The sequence below is a fragment of the Megascapheus bottae genome, unplaced genomic scaffold, assembly GCF_031878675.1.
Source record: "Megascapheus bottae isolate mThoBot1 unplaced genomic scaffold, mThoBot2.hap1 HAP1_SCAFFOLD_103, whole genome shotgun sequence".
Taxonomy (NCBI): Eukaryota; Metazoa; Chordata; class Mammalia; order Rodentia; family Geomyidae; genus Megascapheus; species Megascapheus bottae.
The window spans coordinates 245,787-267,201 of record NW_028327323.1 but is presented as its reverse complement, the minus strand read 5'-3'; the positions used below and the strand labels follow the sequence as shown (position 1 = coordinate 267,201).

At 38.4% G+C, this 21,415-nt stretch overlaps 1 protein-coding gene across 1 annotated transcript in view; it reads left to right on the top strand.

Moving 5' to 3' along the window:
• LOC150040051 (neurotrimin-like) overlaps positions 1 to 21,415 on the top strand; it is a 51,092-nt gene that overhangs the window by 12,015 nt on the left and 17,662 nt on the right. The window contains exons 2-4 of the mRNA XM_090327426.1: positions 14,201 to 14,287; positions 16,670 to 16,804; positions 19,926 to 20,046. Of these exons, the coding sequence (XP_090183552.1) occupies positions 14,201 to 14,287; positions 16,670 to 16,804; positions 19,926 to 20,046 (343 nt within the window). The remainder of the gene's footprint in view (positions 1 to 14,200; positions 14,288 to 16,669; positions 16,805 to 19,925; positions 20,047 to 21,415) is intronic.

Here is a 21,415-nt window from a genome sequence, read left to right as displayed (position 1 = left end):
CCATGATGTAAAGCATTTATAAAACTACCTGTATAAATCATCACATAGATTGTTTTATCATTCTCTAAACAATAAGTATAACCATTATAAGTAATCTACAAATCATTTAAGAAAATATAGAGGATAAAGAACAGTAATAAAGTGGATGACTTGAATCAAAGCACATTTTATACTTACGTGGTTATGTAACAACGAAAACTCATTGTTCTACTAATACAGCTAATCAGAAACAAAATATACAAGAGAACCTGCATAGATTTTATGTAAATAACATGCCATTTCCGTAAGATACTTGGAAATCTATACATAATTTTATCCTCAGGAGGTCCTGGAACTGAATCTTCAACAGTAATAAGTGTCTGTTGAGACATTACATATTAGAGTTACAGGCAAATGAAATTTCAGTGTGCACATAACTTTACTGAAATATAGACACATTCTTTCTCTTCTTTATTTTCTGTGTCTGTTTAGGTAGGGTATTGAAAATATTTAGTAGCTGCTACTGAACTACATGGATCTATATAACCTAAAATAGTTTTCTGACTCTATTCAAAAGATTCACTCCCTTGGAGAAGAATATTCAATCCAGTGCCAGAATCTTCAGGGCATTATAAGATGCTACAGTGATGTTGAGGCAGGCCCTCTTAGGTGTTATTCAAGAGTGATTATGGCTGATTGAGTCCAGAGGCTTGTCAATGACTTTGAGCTTTCATGAGAACAGTCGTGGGAGCAAGCTTCTGATTCACTTAAGCAACTTGAACATTGCATTCAGTCACCATTTGACTTCACTCACTCCTTGACTTTTACTTTTATCTGACATGTAGGTTTTGAAGCCTTTTCTGATTTCTGGCTTATCATTCTCTCTTCTCTCCTCGCCTCTCTTTTCTTCTCCACTCTTATGACCTCCCATCTCCTTTGGCTGACTCATGAGCTCTTATCCACTTTTGTCCACTCCTCCATTGCACCACAGTGAGTGACAGTCAAATCTTAGATGTAACAATTGGTCTCCTGAGGCTGAAAGTTAGGACAGAGTAAATAAAGAAAACAAAGCTAAACTAAGCTAACTGAAATTAAAAAAAATAACTTCAAATCCATTAGTAAAAATTGTTTGTTCACTCCTTGGGTGCTAATCAAATAAATGTGTCCTTAATATCATCTCTTAGAATTGTGGGAAAGGCAGAGTTACTGAGTTTGAATATATATATATATATATGAGAAATGGACATTAATGAAAATTAAATAGAGTGATTAAGAATGAAGAAAATGGAAAACACAGCACAGACTCAGCTCCTGGATCCTAAGAAGCAAGGAAGGACAGGAAAGTCATGGGAATACATACCTGGAAGCTCAGATGTCCTTGGTCTCTGCACAAGTCAGGTACAAACATATTTTGGTAAGTGTTGGATGTGCTCAGCGTGAAAATGATCTTCCAGGATGACATTGCCTTATTTGACCCAGTTAGGTATTTCCCCATTCTCTTATGAACGCCTCCCCCCTCCAGCCATAATTTCTTGCACAGTGCTACATTTCACAGCATGTGTAATGTGTGCATTCCTGGCTGAGGCTATCCCTTCTGTAGCGGTCTATTTCATGTTAGAAAAACTTTTGTCTCAGGAAGGTGATGAGCCTAATCACATTCCCCTCCCCCCTGTAATCGTTCCCTTACTAATTACGTGTAGACAGAGCTGAATCACCAAGATGATCCTGGTCAGGAAACATTCAATTGGATGGAGGGCAGTTGATGACATATGGAAACTCTCTGAGACATTTCTGATTAGGACACATGGCATTCTAACTCATCCGGGGGAAGCAGGGACATGAGCCACAAGAGCTTTCAGCTAAGGATATTTGTGGAGCTAGCCAAACCTGCTATTTTTTTTTTAATTTCTTAATCACTCCAGGCCTAGCTTGATGAAGGCTTTATTTAAACACCATTGGGAAATGCGGAGTAAAAGTATTTAACCTCAGGAGACTTTGAGAGTTCTTTTCATGTGTCCAGACCTTAATTACACACAGACACAGACGCACACACACGTACATAAGCACATACAAGGAATGAAAAAAATCTTAAAAAGTAGATGCCTGCTGTTTTATTAAGAGTGAGCAAAGAAGGTTCTAAATACTCAATTATCGCAATTTCATTAGCTCTTAAAATCATAGTTGGCTCATTCATTGTTCACCCATTCAGTTTGTCCCTTTAAAATCATTTGATGCCATCTCTGGGCTAACCACAGATGTAAACATTGTATATATAGGATAAAAAAGATTCACTTCTTTTTCTGTCGTCCTTGCCATTTGTTTTTGTTTTCTGGTCCTGTGCTCTGTCCCTGAGCTTCCTTTCTGCTCAAGACTAGTGTCATGAGCTATAGTGCCAATTCCCATTTTTTCTGAGTAGAGAACAGTGTCTCAAAGTCTATCCCTCTTAGGCTGGCTTTGAGATGTGATCTTTAGAACTCGGCCTCTTGAGTAGCTAGGATTATAGGTGAGAATGACCAGTAGCGACTTTTAAATTTTTATTTTTTAAATTTATTGTTATTGTAAAAGTGATATACAGAGTGATTACAATTACATGAATCATCACTTCCATTTTTGAATGTAGTCCACAGCAATTTTGTGTGACTAACACATTAAAAACCAAGAAAACAAATGTGCAAAGAACAGTTAGGTGAGCTTGATGATCAAGACAGGTGTCCCAGTTTTCAGATTGTCTCAGTGCTTCAAACACTCACATGGGTTGACACATGCCTCCACATATGGCTTTTTGCTGCTTAAATGAAGATCAATGTCTCTTAGATTTGTCTATCTCAGCTATCTTTAAACCTCATTCCTCAGATGTGAGCCTCCTAAGTAACTAGGATTATAGGCATGACCACTAGCACCTAACTGCACATAATTCTGAAGACTGTGTATATATTTTAATGGGAAAATGTTGATATCAAATTTCAGACAAATGAGGAAAAGCTTCGGGGTCACAGATAAATAATCAACCCAGTATTTTAAGATTGTTGCTTGTGCACCTGGGGTTTATGGGAAGGCTGGATTTGGTATTGAAGGAAGCCTATTCCCCACGAGTGGATCTGGATCTTTGATGCAGCATATCCACCCAAGAGGAATATAAAATGGAGGGAGGATTTATGCCATGGGGAGACTGGTTTTTATATTTGGCAATTGTTTGGTCAATAAAAAGAAATAACTAAAGCAGAGAAATGGAGCACAAAGAAGAGGCTATTGTAGTAGTCCACAGTAGATCATAAGAGCTTGAATCCAGACAGTTAACAGTGGTAAGGAAAAAAGTGCAATGGGAAGGTTAAGGGGGGGTGGTCAGGATAAAGAATATGTTATTTGAAGGTGAAGAGTAAGGAGAAGACAGACATCAGAGGTGATGCTTCATTTCATGTTAGGAGAATATTGACAGCCACCACCAGCAGAGATCAGCAGAAACTGGGAGGTGGAAAAAAAAAGCAAATTTGTCAGCAGGAGAATGGATCTGGCCTGTAGTATTTAAAGACCATACATAAGAGTTTTTCAAGCTGTTATAGACCCAGATTATAGCAGCCCTTACTGAGATAAGACAGTGGAAATTAAGAAATGTAGGCTTCTAACTTGCAATGCAACGACAGAATTTCCAAGGGAGGATTGGAGATGGAGGAAGGAGAATAGTGGATCTCATGAAATGTCTTAATTAAAACCTCCACAGGTGTTTTTCCCCTAGCATTAGTTATCTTCCATGAGCCAAATATTTGCACATATCTTTTTGTATAATTTGCACATTTCAGAAACTGTCTTGCATAATTCTTAAACCCAGACTATGAGTATTAGAAGAATAGCAGTGTTTCACAGTGAGGGAATGGAGAGATAGCAATGTACTAAAGGGTACTTAATTTTTTAAGAAAAATAGCCAAATAGCCACAATCAGTGTTCAGAAAGATCATCATGGTTACCTTGGTTTTGTTGTTGTTGTTGTTTTAACTATAAGTCTCATTGTTTTTTGTTCTGTTGTTTTGCTTTGTTTTGATGTGGCTTGGTTTTACAGTTACTATGGTTTGAACTCGGGCCCTTGAGCTTACTCATCTGCATTCTACCACTTAAATCCATAACTCTGTTTGATGAATAATTGGAGATGGGGTCTTGTGGTCTTGTGCATGGAATACATTAGAACTTTAATCTTCAAGATCTTAGTCTTGTGAAGAGCTAGGATTATAGGTGTATACCATCATTCCCCATTGTGCTTTTTTTGTTTTGAATGTGTTGCTTTCTATCTGTGACCCAGATGTGTATGCATCCATATAGAATTTTTGTGAATAAAGAGATATACAAGTGGGACATTAATAGTATATCTCATAAAAGTAAATCAGAGTTTCTTTTCCATACACGCTTCCTTTAAAAAAAAAGTATATCTCATGTGCTCATGTGGTTAGAATTCCACCTGTGTCCAATGGAACTAAGAACAGAGAAGTAAGGGATTGGCAGCTGGTGAACTGTGTCATGCACAGGTTTAAAATGGTACAATTTGGCCTGAAGTACTATTAATTTTATCTTTAGGTAGATGTACAATGGAGTCCATTTAACACAGCAGTTTACAAATACAAGATGTTTTGATCAATTGTCATGTATGTGTTTCTTTCTGGATTTAGATGCCCATACTTCTATACCCCTCCTGCTTGTCTATGTATACTTCTGTATGCTTTCTCCATCTTTTCTTGGATGCACATAGGCTGGTATGTATTGTCCTCATCCAGAAATGCATGGGTGGTATTTTTTTTTTGCAAGTCCTGGGCTTGAGCTCAGGGCCTGAGCACTGTCCTTGGACTTTCTCAAGGCTAGAGCTCTACCACTTGAGCCTCAGCACCACTTCCAGCTTTTTTCTATGTATGTGGTACCGAGGAATCGAACCCGGGTCTTTGTGCATGCTAGGCAAGCACTCTACCACTAGGCCAAACTCCTGGCCCCGATGGGTGGTATTTCTATCTCAAATATAGATAAGACATTATAGGGTCCCGCTTCTCTCAGAATTTTACTGCACTGTATCCATTTGACCTTCTTAAATGTACATTTGACCTAATCCCAGCTTTGCTCTTTCTGCCTTCCCAAGAGGTCCAATGTCATGGAGATTCTGCTTGGAATGGTAATCAATAAATGGGACTCTTCAGTACAGTTTGTATTCAATTCTACTTCTGAGAGTAGGAAAGGAGACCAGACACATTTCCCTCCTCTCCATGTATAAAATGGCCCTGGATCATTGGCATGGGACTCCTTGGGCATGGAGAGAGTTTTACATAATCCATGTCTTTCTCTCTTGATATGAATGAACATTCCCCAGGTATACAAGTCTATCTATCTAAAGGATGGTTTATAAATGTCTTGCCACCCTCCACAAACTATTCAAGGAATTATGCATAAGGCTGAGACTTCACAAAGCATACATATGGCTGTGACTTAACACTGAGGTTACATTCTTCTCCCTCTGTGGCCCACATCCTTGAGGACTTTCTTTGTCCTGAAGTGGTGTGGTTTGGTCCTGGATCACCACTGGGGCACGATCTAAAGGACCCTAACAAGGTGTGTATGAATCTTGTATCTCTTTGTGATAAGCTGTAGAATTGACTCTGAGGGAATACCCGCCCCCCCACATGCCCCTCAAGTTACAACTCTACAATGATCAGATAAGGAATAGGTGCTCTACACATTGTCTTCCTAAGTCATGTAATTCCCTGTGGTCTGGGAGTCAGGGTAGGTACTGGATGTGGAGTTCACCTGAGCACATTCACCACCTGGACAGGGGAGTACTCACCCTTGAGGAGCATCTTAAGTAAACAGAGCATCTTCCTTAAATTAATATGAGCACACAATTCAATTCTTCACATCCCTTGTCACTCAAAATTGGCTTATATCTCTAGATCATCCAAAGAAGAGGAAGTAAATGCCAGGAGTCTGAGGTAATGTGACACCATGGGCTTCTATATTTATCCCCTATCAATGTCTTTCAGAGCAAATTAGCTGAGTTTACAAATCAAAGGATGATTTTATTTATTTATTTTATTTTAGCAGCCATCAGCTGCACAACTGCAAATATCCGAGTTCCAGACATCAAGCTGTGAACTCCAAATATCCAGCTGTGAGCTCTCTGACTTTCAGATCATCACTCATAATAGAAGGCCCTCGTGCATAACTGAGCCCCTGGCACTCCTGTAAAGGCCCCCAGCAGTAAAGCACCAAGCCCCCAGACCCAAGTGGCCAATAAAAACCAGAGCCTTGCCATTAGAAAAGACATTGGCCCAGGAAATTCACAGGGAGTACAGTATCTCATGACTGTAGTAGCTTTTCTTTATGAAGGTAGTAAATATTGCCAGAATATTTCCTGATCAAAAATAATTAAGGGAGCATTCTTTCCTTTTTTCTTTTTAGCTATAAAACATTATATTTATATATGTATGCTTATTCAAACATAAAATGCATATATTCAGTTCCTACCATGTAAGTTTTGTTTAATGTACACCAAGGAATATTCTAAGTGTGTAATATCTATATCTATACAAATATATAGAGATATATCATCAGTTTATATAATCTTATTTTTATTATCATCAGTTTATTTTTTATCTAATTATGTTTCTTGCTTTATGATAAAGTCATGCTGATTTGGTTCATTTGGAGATTACTTGTTTGCGTTTGTATCTTAGACATAGGTTCTAGTGAATTCTGATCAATTTTTGACAGTGTGATCCTGTTGCAGGATGTGATAAAAAAAACACAACAAGTTCTGAAAATATGGAGAATTCATTCACCACTAATTCTTTTATTCTTTGGAGACAGGGTCTCACTTTGTAGTCCATGGTAGTCTTGAATTTGTAATCTTCCTGCTTCAGTTTCCAGAATGCTGGGAAAAGATGCATGGACACCAATTTCTACACAGCCAATAAGAAAGGGTATTGTGTAAATAATGAGAGATAAGAGAAATCCTGGGCATAAGAGAACTCCAAAGGAAATAGAAAACTCAGAGTGGCATGAGGGAAATCATTCAGAGACATTTCTACATGCACATTCTATTATATTACATCCTGGCTCACAGATAACCAACAATAACCTGTTTCAGAAAGACTCCATGTGAAGAATGGAAGCCCATCACTTAGTACAATTCAGCCTGCCTCATTTCTCAAAGATGACCCCTGTGATTGATGGGAAATGTAATCATCTCATCAGCTGATACTTCAGTTTACGATAGGGGAAAGTAGGTTTGGGTTTTGCAGAACATTTTCTATGAAAAATCTTTTTAAAATTAGGACAGAAGTTCTCTTTTTCTACCAGCCCAGCTATTTGTATTTAAAGTAAATTTGTGTACACACATACACAAATAGACAGATGGATATGCATGTGTGTGCAACCATGAGTTTGCATGTTTAACATGTATAACCTTATATTCTTTTTTTTGTCAGTCCTGGGCTTAGGCTCTGGGCCTGAGCACTGTCCTTGGGTTTTCTCAAGGTTAGAGCTCTACCACTTTATCCACAACACCACTTCTGGCTTTTTTCTATGTATGTAGTGCTGAGGAATCGAACCAGGGTCTTCATACATGCTAGGCTAGCACTCTACCACTAGGCCAAACTCCAGGCCCTGTAACCTTATATTCTTATTTGTGAAGTTAGGACCGTTTCTTGAATCCTAAGCAGTTCTTATGTTACACAACTATATTTACTCTTTTAAGAAGAAATGATCCGGAGAAATTATAATTCTTGTAACTCAAATGCCATTTTAAGGGAAAGCAGTAGAAATTTGTAATTAAAGGATATATGATGAATCCTTCTGTAAAGTTTATTATTATTACATTCTTTGCTACCAGCAAAGTGAAGATCTCATTATCTTTTCATTTCTGGGTTGAGATTTCCTTGCTCGAAATCTTATGAATAGTGAAATGTGCTTAAACTTAGATCAGTGCTGTAAAATGGATAGTCCCGATAGCTGGCATTTCTTGAGGGGTGTTGTGTCTGAAGAAGTGTACATGTGTTTGCTCATTTGAGACTCACAGCAACTGTGTGAGATGATGTGATGCTGTGGTCAATTCGCACAGAATCAGGCACATGGAGAAGTGAGCTGTCAGCTAGTTCACTTCACGGGCTAAAGGGGTAAGATTGAGAACGCGTGACAATATCACATACAGCCAAGGAATATGGACTTAGAGTCTCTTCAGTCATTTTGTTCCAGACTCATGTCAGACCGTCTGAAGCTGTTATGTGTAGATAATTCAACATCAGTAGAAGGTTGCAGAAACACATGTTACCATTGATAGTTATCTAGAAATTGTTAAAATCATCTCTCCATAGCTGTACAAAGAGGTTCAAATTCAGTGCATTAAGTTATGAGTACCATGCATCTCAATTGCTGTTATCACTCTCATTGTTCTCCCACCCATCCCCTAAGGTCTTAGTTCCATTTTCACATATGCATTGACTATTATGACTACATTTGAGCTCCCTTCTTCTCTCCATTCATTTGCCCCCCCTCTTCGCCCTCCTGGTAATACATATTCCAGATTCCTGGTGTCATTTTATTAAATCATAAGTTATTCAAAGGAGTTCCATGTTTCTGCCTCCCCCATTCCTGCCCTTGAATAGTTCCCCATCTGGCAACACATGTGTGAATCTCCTGGCATTCCTTTTGTTAAAGGACAAGTTAATTGATTGAAAGGGTTACACTATTACAAGCCTCTCCTGAAAATGCCGTACTTTAGTTATGTATTTGTAGATGTGCATATGACCCTATAGATGGTGTGCTATGTTCAGAATTTCCATCTAACAGTCACATGTGAGAGAAAATGTGCACTCTTTCTTTCTAGGGTCTGTTAACTCTTGGGTTGGAAAAGTTTTGTGATTGTTCTGTGGGTCACATGACTGACATGACCCATCTTTAACCGCACCAGGCAAAATCTGTGTCATCTTCTTATAGCACTGTGCCAGCCCTTGGCAGTACGGCTTCCCCTGTGCACAGACAGACATTCATTCTAAATCCCTACAATATTCTTCATCCCTAAAGCCTTTTGTACAAATGTCTCTAGTTTCTTACTCTAATTTCTTTCTTCATTATAGCACAAAACAGTACCTCAGGCTCCTGAGGCAATCCATAATTATGCCTCTACTCATTGTTCTATCACTCATATCCCAGCATATGCTTCCTCCATTTTAAATACCGAAGGATACATGCTCATCAGTTATCCCCTAGGCAAAAGGGCAACCATCTGATCTGATCTGGAAAACCATGTGCCTGAAACTCTTCTGGATACAAACTGACTGGAAATCAGAGGCAGATACAGAGACTGACTCAATGGCTTCAGTGTTGGTCTAGTTATAGACTGTTACTGCTTAACACAGTAGTTGAATTAAATCTTAAAAAAGGAAGACAGGCTTTTATTTGTTGCTATTATTTTACTTTTTGTCACCATTGATTTCTGTATGTTTTGTCTTATTAAAGTTTATCTGTTTTGAGGAGGGTAAGGGGAAGCACAGAAATGGTGTGACAAACAGTAAACTAGCCTGCAATCCTAGCTACTCCATAGACTGAGATCTGAGGATCACAGTTCAAAGTTAGGCCCAGGCATGGAAATCTAGGAGACTTTTTATCTCTAATTAACTACCAGAAAACCAGAAATGGTGCTGTGGCTTCAAGAGGTAGAGCACTAGCCTTGAGCTGTAGAGCTCAAGGACAAGTGCTCAGTTCCAGAGTTCAAGCCCTATGACCAACAGGATGAGACTAAATGAAATGAACCCTACGTTATGGAAACAAGAGGTTTATGTTTGTGATTAATGTTCTTAATGTACTATGTGAAGTTATTTTTTCTCATTTTCCCTTTATTGTTAATCTTGTGTGGTTATTGTATCTGACTTTATTACCTGGTATATTGTATATATGTTTATTTGAAATAGGGAAGGGAGGGGAGAAAAAAAGATGATGGGGGGTAGGGAGAGAGAAAGTGGGACAAAAACATGAGAAGAGGTATCAAGGTTCGAGAAGCAATGTATCTATTACCTGACGAATGTAACTGTTGTCCCTCTACACATTATCCCGATAATAAAATAAAATACAAATGCAAAAAAAGAGTGAACTAATGCAACAGTGATACTTGCTAGACATTATGTTGAAAATGAACTATATAACTTGAGGACAAGGGAATCACGAGGGAAGGAACTGGGAGAATATGAGGGAAGAGGTAGCTGTTCTGAAAGAAATGTACTTGTTACCTCATTTATTTAACTCTGTGCTTTACCTTTACAATGAAAGCATATTTTTTATGAAAGCCCCTGGATGCCAGTGGCTCATACCAGTAACCCTAGCTACTCAGGAGGCTGAGATTTGGGGATATGGATCAGAAACAACCTGGGCAGGAGAGTCCAAGAAAACCCATAAAAATCTAATTTCCAATTAATTACCATCCACCCCAAGAAAAAGCCAGAACTGGAGCTGTGGTTGAAGTGCTAGAGTGCTAGGCCTAAGCAATATAAAAGGTCATACACATACATCACACACTGCGTGCGTGCGCACACACAATATTCTACCAACTTTCAGATTCTGGGATTCTATGTTGCATATTTTATTTTTCAATTTCTGAGGTCCATCGATTTTTATGTCAGCTGGTATATATGCCAGAAAAATATTAAGCAAAGAGACATCTGCAACCTCTTTAATAGCTACAGCTGTTTTACTGACAAGTTTATTCTTGGGTATGATAAAAATGATCATTGGGGCTATTATTATTTTCAGTGATAAAAATTTTCAATGTCCCATCTATGAGCTCAGAAACTTGGTTTATTTCATCCTTTGCTCATAAGCCACTGAGCTAAACACTATGGACAATAAGGGACTCCTATAAGGCTCGGGGGGCAGATGTGATCACATGAACAGCTTGTTTCATTTCATTGTTTTGTTCGTCATCTTCCATTCACAAAATAGTCCCATGCTCTTGAAAAGTTGGCCATAAAATCAATGTCTGTTAGATAAATCATACATTCTCATTGATCTACATTTTTAAATGAAAATTTCATTCCCCTGAGGAAATAATTGTCCCCAAGATTAAAAACAAACTGTGATATTCAGTAAATCTTTGATTTTAATCACACATTTAAAGAAAGTCTTTCTGGGGATATAGATCAAGGATAGAGTGCTGGCCTAGCATGTACAAGATCCTGGGCTCAATTCTTACCATCACAAAAAATACAGATATTGCCTGTTAAAATAATAGGGGGGCCTGGAGTTTGGCCTAGTAGTAAAGTGCTTGCCTATCATGCACTAAGACCCAGGTTTGAGTCCTTGGTTCCACATACATAGAAAAAGCTGGAAATGGTTCTGAGGCTCAAGTGGTAGAGATCTAGCCTGGATGAAGCCCAAGGACAGTCCTGGGTTTGAACTCGGGGCCTGGGTGTTGTCCCTGAGCTTTCTCACTCAAAGCTAGTGTGCTCTACCACAGGATTCACAGCTCTACTTGGCTTGTTCTGGAAGTTTCTTGGAGATATGAGCCTTATGGACTTTCCTGCCCTGGCTCTGGCTTTGAACCATGACCCTCTCATGTCAGCCTCCTGAGTAGCTAGGATTACAGTCATTAACCATCAACACATGCCAAAAAGGATATTGTTTCAGCCAGAAATGAATAACATGCTCAAGATGGTCATCAGAAGTGACATTAACTGAAATGTAGAGCCATATGACAGCTAGTGAGCAACACTGCCTCTTTACTTTGTAAAAGTGAATGTAACCTATTCAGAGTCAATCTTTTAAGAAATCTATGACCAGAGTCTGCTCTCCTAAGCTTTAATTCCCACAAGTAAAATAAGATTGAGCTAAATCACTAGACCCTAAACTTGACTACACACAAGAATTTCCTGGTAAGATCACAAAAATTCCTCATCACTAGAGATTCTGAGTGAGTAGATACCAGCGTATCATTCCTCCAGTAATGAAAACCTTAAACAAGCACTGATGTTGTGTGTTTACATAGCTTAATGTACCAACTATGAAGTCAGAATTATAACCATTAATGTTTCTTAATATTATGCTCTTCACTTTAGTACTTTTGTGATTTTAAAGATAATATGTAGCCAGGCACCTCTGGTTCACATTTATAATTTTAGATATTCAGGAGTCAGATTAGAGAATCAAGGTTCAAAGCCAGCTCAGACAGGAAAATCCATGAAACTCTTATCTGTCATTAATCATCTAAAAACTATAAGTGGAGCTAAGGGTGGTGCTTCAGGCCTGTAATCCTAGCTACTCAGGAGGCTGAGATCTGAGAATCAAGGTTCACAAAAGAATAAAAGACTCTTATCTCCAATTAATGGGGCATTAGCCTATAGTTGAAGAGCTCAGGGACAGTGCCCAGGTTGAGTTCAAGCCCCATGACTCACAGAAAAAAAAAAAAGCTATAGGTGGCACTGTGACTGAGAAGCAGTCTGACAAAAAGACTTAGCTACAGCACTCAGGTCCTGAGTTCAAGCCCCACTAACCCTCCCCCTCAACAATAGGGGAAAAATAGTGAAACATAATTCTAATTTTCTTAGAGAAAGATACTGTGGTAGATAAGAACAACTTGTGAAATGGAATCAAAATCATTATGAGGAACATCATTAAAACAGCAGAGCTTATGAGCCACTTTACAGTATCTGTGGCTACCATCACTGTAATTGAATTGACCGACACCATCTGAAAACCTACCAACTGCCTCTCCCTATCTGTCTCTTGTCAGTGACAACACTACAATCACAGGATATTAATCTGAGTTCTGCAGATAAAGAAATGCATGGTGTGAAGAGTTAAGGTAACTCCTCTTTCATGAGACAAGATTATAGGGTCTCAAATTTTGGCTCTTTAAAGTAATGACCTGTTGCTTTCTTCACAGCACTGGTGTTAAATGAACTTGGGATGCATATTGGGGATCATTTATAGAGGATTTTGATAATAAGGGGATGGATTCTGTGCTTGATGTTACAAAAAAAAAGAAAAAAGAAGAGCTGCTTATGGTGAATGAAGAGGTGTAACATGAAGAAAGAGGAGGTGATATTTTAGGAAGATGAGTGTCATTTTCACCCAAAGACGTGTTTCCTTTTAAGAAGAAAAAGCAGACTTATAAATGAGGAGCCATTGACCGTGAAGAGTTTCTTTTCATTGAGCTTTATCAAGTGCTATGCCTTTTCTCTACTTGTGTCTCTTAATAAGAATCCTGGAGCAATTTCTAAAGTATAATCAGGTCAGCTGTTTCCTCCCCTCCCAATACTCTTTGTAAGTTCTTCATCCTGATGATAAACTGTCGATCGTTTCATAGGAAGAGCACAGATGTGGTAAGATGAAACCTGTCCTTGATTTGTTAACTCTAAAACTTCCCTATTTCTAGCTGGGATCCAGTGACTCATGACTGTATTTCTTGCAACTAAAGAAGCTGAGATCTATGAATTGCAGTTTGAGGCCAACTAGAAAAGGAAAGTCTGACACTTCTCTCCAAGTAATCATCCAAAAGCTGGAAGTGGAGCTGTGGCTCAAGCGTTACAGAGCAAGCCTTGAGTGAAAAAGCTGAAAGCTCAGTGTCCAGGACCTGATTTCAAGCCTTAGTAACAACACACACACACACACACACACACACACACACACACACACACACACACACACACCACAAGCCCTTCAGATTTGAGATTAATGATGTTGGCAAGATGTTTATTGTAAGTGGTACTGAGAGGAAGTTCATTCTGATGGTTCAAAGTTTACATTTCCTTGTGTATCCTATTAATTTCTGCTTTCTTTATGTATGCTTTTAGTAGAAGAAAGCTGTGTGCTAAGAGATAGGCAAGAATAACAACATTTACAACTGAAAAATCACAGAGCAATTTAGTCATTTACACATATTACTCTTCCCTTCAGTAACCATTGTAACCAGAATGTGGTGCGTGATGAAGTCACTGTGGTTTCTTTATAATTGTACATTTGCCCTAAAGGGATGTAGTAGAGAATCCAGCCACATTGATGTTTTGCATAGGGTCATGAATGTAAATCCCCTCCTTCTGGTAGTAGAAATCTAGTTCAACAGAAACTCATATTCCTTTCCTCACAGATTCCTTGGCAAAAATTCGGTTACATTACCAGTGAATTCATTCACTGGTGTCCCTGAAGGAAACTTGGGTGAGTTTTCCATTTGGTGAATTATGAGCACACCTATGTGCTTGCATTTTAGCTGGTGACTCTAGCTCCCAAGTTGCTTCTCCTTTTGAATATCTACAGAGCGAGCTCACCACTGATGACCACAGTGCATCCTTGGATGGTAGAATGACGAAATGCATGAACTTGTTCTGGAGAAGAAAGAGAGACCAATAGAACCCTATGTCTTTTCATTTCTCTACTTTGGTGATGTGCCACAGAGCCTATGGAGACCTACGGTCTTACCAATCACTGCTATGACACTGATGCTCCATCCAGAAACAGCTGTCCAGAACTAATTTATTTCCTAATGCTGCAGCACTGTTAATTTATAAATTACACTGGTAATTCAAGCTATTATTAATTTCAGATGGTGTTGGGCAAGCCTAATTAAAATATGACACCAATTGCCTCACATATGTACCAAGGACTACCATTTAAAATTAATGGGAATATTAAGTGTGACACTGGTCTCTGAGATGCTTTGCACAGTAATTATACCATTCTAGCATAGCAAGATCTGACAAATGTAGGCTTGGGTTTATAGCAAATAAACAACGGCCATGTAAAAGGAATTACAAAGTCTCACGTAAACCTCTGTTAGCTTCTTTCACCCTTTCTCCAACCTAGAATGATATTTTTCTCTGGAAGTGCATATGAAACAATATTAACAAAAATCCTTTGAAATAGAAGCTTCTTACAAGTTAGAGCTATACATCTCATGGGATCTTTCTGATGGTCTTCTTTCCAAGGGATTAGATATTTTGATTCGGTATTCTAGCTATTAGAGTATACCTACTTCTCCCTGTGCATTTAATCTATTTGATTGTTATAATAGATAACGACTGTTTTCTTTAATTCTCTGGAGGCAATAGAGGAAGGAGATTTTCTGTACTGACCTGACACAGGTTCTATATGTTGTAGAGATAGAGTAAATGCTTATTGGGTGGCTTGTTGGTGGACAATACCATAAACCTGTGGTAACAGAGTAGATGGGAAGTGATCCTTCTCTATAAAACAGTTCTTTCTTATTGCTGTTCTAGCTTTTTGTTGTTACTATTATTATTTCACAAAAGTGATATTCACAATGTCATGGAAATGATACCTAATAACATATACAACATATTTCATGTTTTTTATTATATCAGTTTTTTATAGTCATCAGTTTCATACTCTTGGTCAGAAGGATTGCGGGAGTTCAGGGGTGTTTGGTGACTTGAAAAGAGTTATTCTTTGGTTCTTCATCTGGGACTGTCCATTCGAATGTGGTTTTGATCTACTCTAAACTTTACCTCCAATAAAATTATAGGATGAAGAACTACACCAACAGGTGTGATGTATATTGAATATCTTTTTGTGTTATTCTCAATTTTTATGTGAGGAATTGAAATTATTAAATACATTATGCCTGAGAAATATTTTCAGTTGCTGGAGGTAGTCTCAGCTTAGATTTGTTACCCCAGGAACAATTCTTTTCTTTTTCTTCAAATACATTTCTGTTTAAGATCTTGTTCTAGCTATCCTTATTTGACAAAGAAGAGGAGATAATTCCAGAAAGTAAGAGGTTATTTTCATCCTTATACTATGTTATGTTACATTGTGTTATGTTGGCAAGGAATCTATGTCCAGGAGAGAGAAATTTGAAACCTGCCTTCTAGGCTTAAATATTTTTTCTATCACTGTGGCTTATGGTTATACTCCATACCTTAGGTGTAGAATCCGGTCTGCAGAAGTATCTCATGATCGATTGTACATGCTGGAGAAATTGAGTATTGTTATTGTTAAGTGATGATATAAGACTTGCAGCTGGTCTCTGACTTCTGATGCTGGTGATGAAGCTTCAATTGTGGAATCCCAATGTTGGTTTGTCTTTAGGATCCTGTAGCCAAGAACATTATCAGATTACAGTTAAAAAAATTGATTTGTGCTTATCCAATTGTCTATCTAATCTTAAAGCAAAACTGTATTTGTTTAGTGTCTCCAATGACATTGAGGTGCATGTGTGTGTGTGTGTGTGTGTGTGTGTGTGTGTGTGTGTGTGTGTGTCTGCTAGTGTGGCATTTCCAACTGATTCCTGCTCAGGGATGCAGTCAGCATGCCATATATATATATATATATATATATATGTATATATATGTATATATAGTGTGTATGTGTGTATGTGTTCTCTATTCACAACTCACTGTAAATGGAACTTGAAAATCAGATTTAAAGGGCTTAACTGAGGTCTCAAGTCTGGACTGCTTAGGTAAGTTCAAATGTAAATGCCCAAATTGCTTATTGACAATGAGGGAATCATCCGAGCACTTCTCTGAATTCATTGAAGAGCACAGACAGTGCATCAGGTCCATTGTGTGCCCAAGGAAAAAGGAGAAGGAGTGAGGGAAATGGGGACAGAGAATTCATTAAGTTCCTAAGAACGAATTGACCATGGGTGCAGTTCTCTGCAGAGGCAAGCATTGTATATTTTGCTTTCTGAATTTACACCGTTGGTTTTCTCTTGCAGCTGTTGGCTTTGTGAGTGAAGATGAATACTTGGAAATTCAGGGCATCATCCGGGAGCAGTCAGGGGACTACGAGTGCAGTGCCTCCAATGATGTGGCTGCCCCAGTGGTACGGAGAGTAAAGGTCACCGTAAACTGTAAGTGGTCTCTCCAGTCCCCATCCTGCATGCCTATGCGGCTGGCCCGATGTCATTAGGAAGAAGCTGTTTAGGAAGGGCTGACTTGGAGAAAACATAATGTAAAGTCATTCTTCGGTACTCTACTATTTGGTTTGGTTTGGTTTTCTGTCTGTCTATCTTGGAGCTTGAATTTAGGGCCTGGGCACTGTCTTTGAGCTTTTTTGCTCTTAAGTGAGCCCTCTACCAATCTGAACCACAGCTCCACTTCTGGTTTCCTGGTGGTTAACTGGAGATAAGAGTCTCATGGATTTTACCACCCAGACTGCCTTCAAACTGAGGTCTTCAGATCTTAGCCTCCAGAATAGCAAGCATGACAGGAGAGAGTCACTGGGGCCCAGCCTGTACTCTGCTTTTAAGAGCAGGAAGTCTAGAGTCAAATTTTTGATACTGTAAGGTGTCCCAGCATTACATTTTTAAGGACTTGAAACTTGTATATGTTGGTGCATGCCAATACTTGGGAGGCCAGGTCAGAAGGATTGTTAGTTCAAGGGTCAATTTGGATTATATAACAAGGTCCTTGCCTCAAACAAATAAAGTAGCTGAACACAAGTCAATACCAAATGTGACTAGTTTAATATTAATATCACCAAAGGATGGTAAATGGTCTTCAACATTAAATTTATGTAAATACAGCATCAAATACAAACTTTTCCCATACTTACTCATATAATGCATGAAGAAACTTCTAATTCCACCGTCAGATATCTCCATAGTGGGACAAAACCATGTGCTAGAGTGTTGAAAGAAAGACTAGACATGTGGATATATGATATTGTCATTTCCTCTCGTCCTTTCATAGTTGTAGGTTTTCTAGAGATATGCTATACATACATAACTTTTATATACATATAGATAGCTAACCTACTGATGTCTGGGGATTTCTTCTGCTTAGGATAGACTAGGCCCTTAAATATTTGGCCAGCAATCAAAAGCACATCCTTTTCAAAACTTGGGCAAAACAGGAACAGGGGAATGTGTTTTAAATAGATAAAGACTCATGGATTAGAATTTTGCCTTCTGTTCCAATTTGAAACTAGGTAATATGAAACACTTGAAAGAATAAGGAAATAGGTATAACAATGCCGCCATGTTTTTAATTTATTAAACTTGTATACTTCTCACAATGTGTACAGAAATGTAAAAGGTTTTATCCAAAGGGTTGGAGTTCTGGCTCAAGTGGTAAAATACCTACATAGCAAACATGAGGTCCTAATTTTAAACTCCTGTAACTGCCCCCCCCAACAAACTTTGAAAGTTAAAAAAATGTACTAGAACAGGTGACTGTGATCAAAATGGATTATACTCATAAACAGGCATGTTAAATTGAAACCTCTTCACACAACTGTATAAAGAAAATCATAATAATCATAATACATAGAAAAAAGTAAGCAAAGGAAAAATAAACTAAGCAAAGAGAGCAAGAGCTTGGGAAAATCAGTACATGAAATATATATCACAAAGATGTTGAGGTCACATCCAGAATTTAGTTTTGACTGCTAAATCAAGGAGAGGAAATATCATTTGTTTTGAGATTTATGTTGTCCATAAAATAAAACCAAATTTAATTCTTGAGAAATATTGCTCTTCCTGGTGCTGAAACTATATAGAAAATTATCTTTGGAGTAGCCACAAAAGGAGCTTTTTAAGAGACAGTCAAGACATTGTGGTATGAATTCCTGAAATTAGCAGGACAGTAAGAGGTTATTATGGCTATTGGTTTGGTGGTTATAGTTGTTATCGTTGTTTTTTTTTTTCTGCCAGTCCTGGGGTTTGAACTCAGGGCCTGAGCACTTGCCTTCAGAAAGCTCAAGGCTACTGCTGTACCACTTGAGCCACAACACCATTTCCGGCTTTTATTTTCTCTGTGTGTGGTATTAGGAATCAAACCTAGGATTTCCTGCATGCTAGATAAGCACTCTACCACTAGGCCAGACTCCCAGCCTGGCTATTTCTTTTTGTTGTTGTTGTTTTGTCAGTCATGGGGCTTGAACTCAGGACCTGGGTGCTGTTCCTGAGCTCTTTCACGCAAGTCCAGCCCGTTACCACTTCGAGCCACAGTTCCACCTCCAGTTTCTGATAGTTTCACAGACTGTCCAAGCGAGCCTTAAACCAAAATTATCATATTCAGCCTCTGGAGTAGCTAGGATTACAGGTGTGAGCCTACTGTGGCTATTTTTAAATACATCTTAGTGCAAACTGTTGGAATGCCAACACTGTTTTGGTGAAGATGTTACATGAAACCACACCAACTATGTAGGCCAACTTTGGTTTGTTTGATGGAAGGATATGTTTAGCATACTTACAAGAATGACTGGTCTGTATATTCTTTAGGTAATGCCTATAAATTATATTTCTGTAGCTTAGTTTTGGATAATACACTGGCAAAAAACCCCCGAAACCCTCATGTGCAAAACTCTACAAGGCTGATTTAAAGGTGATGACTGTCAAACCATGGGATGTAAGCTAGATAAATTGGCATCCAGTTATGCAAGTCTAAAAAATTTAAACAGAGCCAGGCACTAATGGCCAATGCCTGTAATCCTAGCTTCTTAGAAGGCTGAGATCTGAGGATCATGGTTCGATGTTAACCCAGGCAGAAAATGTCTATGAGATTATTACCAGCTCACCAACAAAAGTCCAGAGGTGAAGGTGTGGTTCAATTATTAGAGTACCATTACAACTGAAGCAGAAGTAGCTGAACAAGAATGTATGACCCTGAGTTCAAGTCCTACTATTGGTACACACAGACACAGACACAGACACAGACACAGACACACACACACACACACACACACACACACACACACACACACACACACACAGAAAGAGAGAGAGAGAGAAGACCTCAAATAGAAAATATGCCCAAATAGTTGGTCATTACATCTCAGTACAGCAAATAGAAGCAATAAATGCTTTTCTTTAGAGCAACACTGAAAATGTTTTTACTCTCTAGCACAATACCTATGGCCATTTGACAGGGCAAATAAGCAGAAGCAGAGAGAAAGAAATGAAATCCACAAATGAATATTCTTCTTTTAAGACTCATGGGTGTCAGCCTCAGATCATCTTCTCTCTGCAGATCCACCCTACATTTCAGAAGCTAAGGGCACTGGTGTCCCAGTGGGACAGAAGGGAACACTGCAGTGTGAAGCCTCGGCTGTTCCCTCAGCAGAATTTCAGTGGTTCAAGGATGACAAAAGGTAAAGTTCTTTATTCTCCTTTGCTCTCTATACTCCATTCCAGAAGTAGAAACTTTTCCCAGGGTGCTGATTGCAGGCCACAATGTTGAAAATGAAGCCCTCTTCTGAAGTTCAGTCTGATAGGAAATCGTATATAAATATATATATATATATATATATTTTTGCCAGTCCTGGGCTTGAGCTCAGGGCCTGAGCATTGTCCTTGGACTCTCTCAAGGCTAGAGCTCTACCACTTGAGCCTCAGCACCACTTCCGGCTTTTTTTGTATGTATGTGGTACCGAGTAATCGAACCTGGGTCTTCATGCATGCTAGGCAAGCACTTTAACCACTAGGCCAAACTCCCACCCCGTATATAAATATTTTTAAACAATAAACTTCATCTAGATTTCTGTTTCCTCATATATCTATTAGATAGGTAAATAAGTAGGTAGGTAGGTAGATAGGTAGATAGATATATATTTTTATATTCTCATTAATTATTTCTACTAGGGGTTTAATTTCATCTCATTAGTTTATGAGTACAATGCATCTTGACCAATATTATAACTTGTATTTTTCGTTCCCAACTCCACTAACCTTATCCATTCTTTCAAGTGACCTGATTTTATTTTCATATATGTTCACTAAATATTGTGACTGGATTCTCTTCCCCTGATATACGTGTGTATGTATTATTCACCCTTATCCATTATAGGGCATCTGGGTTGTTTGTATAATTTGGCTATAGTGAATAGTGCAGTACTGACCATGAGTGTGCAAATGTCTTCATTGTTTTAAAATTCAGCTCCATTTTTAATGTTACTATGCAGAACCATCACTCAACAATCAGGAACATATTTTCCAGGAAATCCAAACTGACAAATTCAGAACCAAAAGCAGTGCTGTAAGATCTGTAAAAAAAATTTTTTTCTAAGCCAACAAAAATAATGCATTTTAGCTGACGCTGTTTTTTATTTATTTTTTTAACACATTCCTAGGTCTAAGAAGTGGCTCCCACATTAGCTGCTCCTAGAATGTTCTCCCATTTCCATTCCAGGCTCTATGAGTAGCTTTGTATGACCCTGTGAGCCCTCTCCTTGTGTTCATGTTGTTCTTTCTCTGTAAGAAAAAAAAAAAGACTCAGGACCGTCCCTTTCCTTTCCATTGTTGCAGTCATCATGGGAACATTTGTTGTGAGTCACTACAGATGGTCATTTAGAGAAGTTATCAAATGGCATGTCAGTTTAAGGGTCAGTGGCTCTGTACAGCCAGACAACTTGGCAATTACTGTTATCAAAAAGCTATTTTAAGGTGTATGAACAACAAATAAATGTGCAAGTGCAGTCTATGTTCAGAATACTTTAATAGAAATGGAACTAGTGTTGCTGG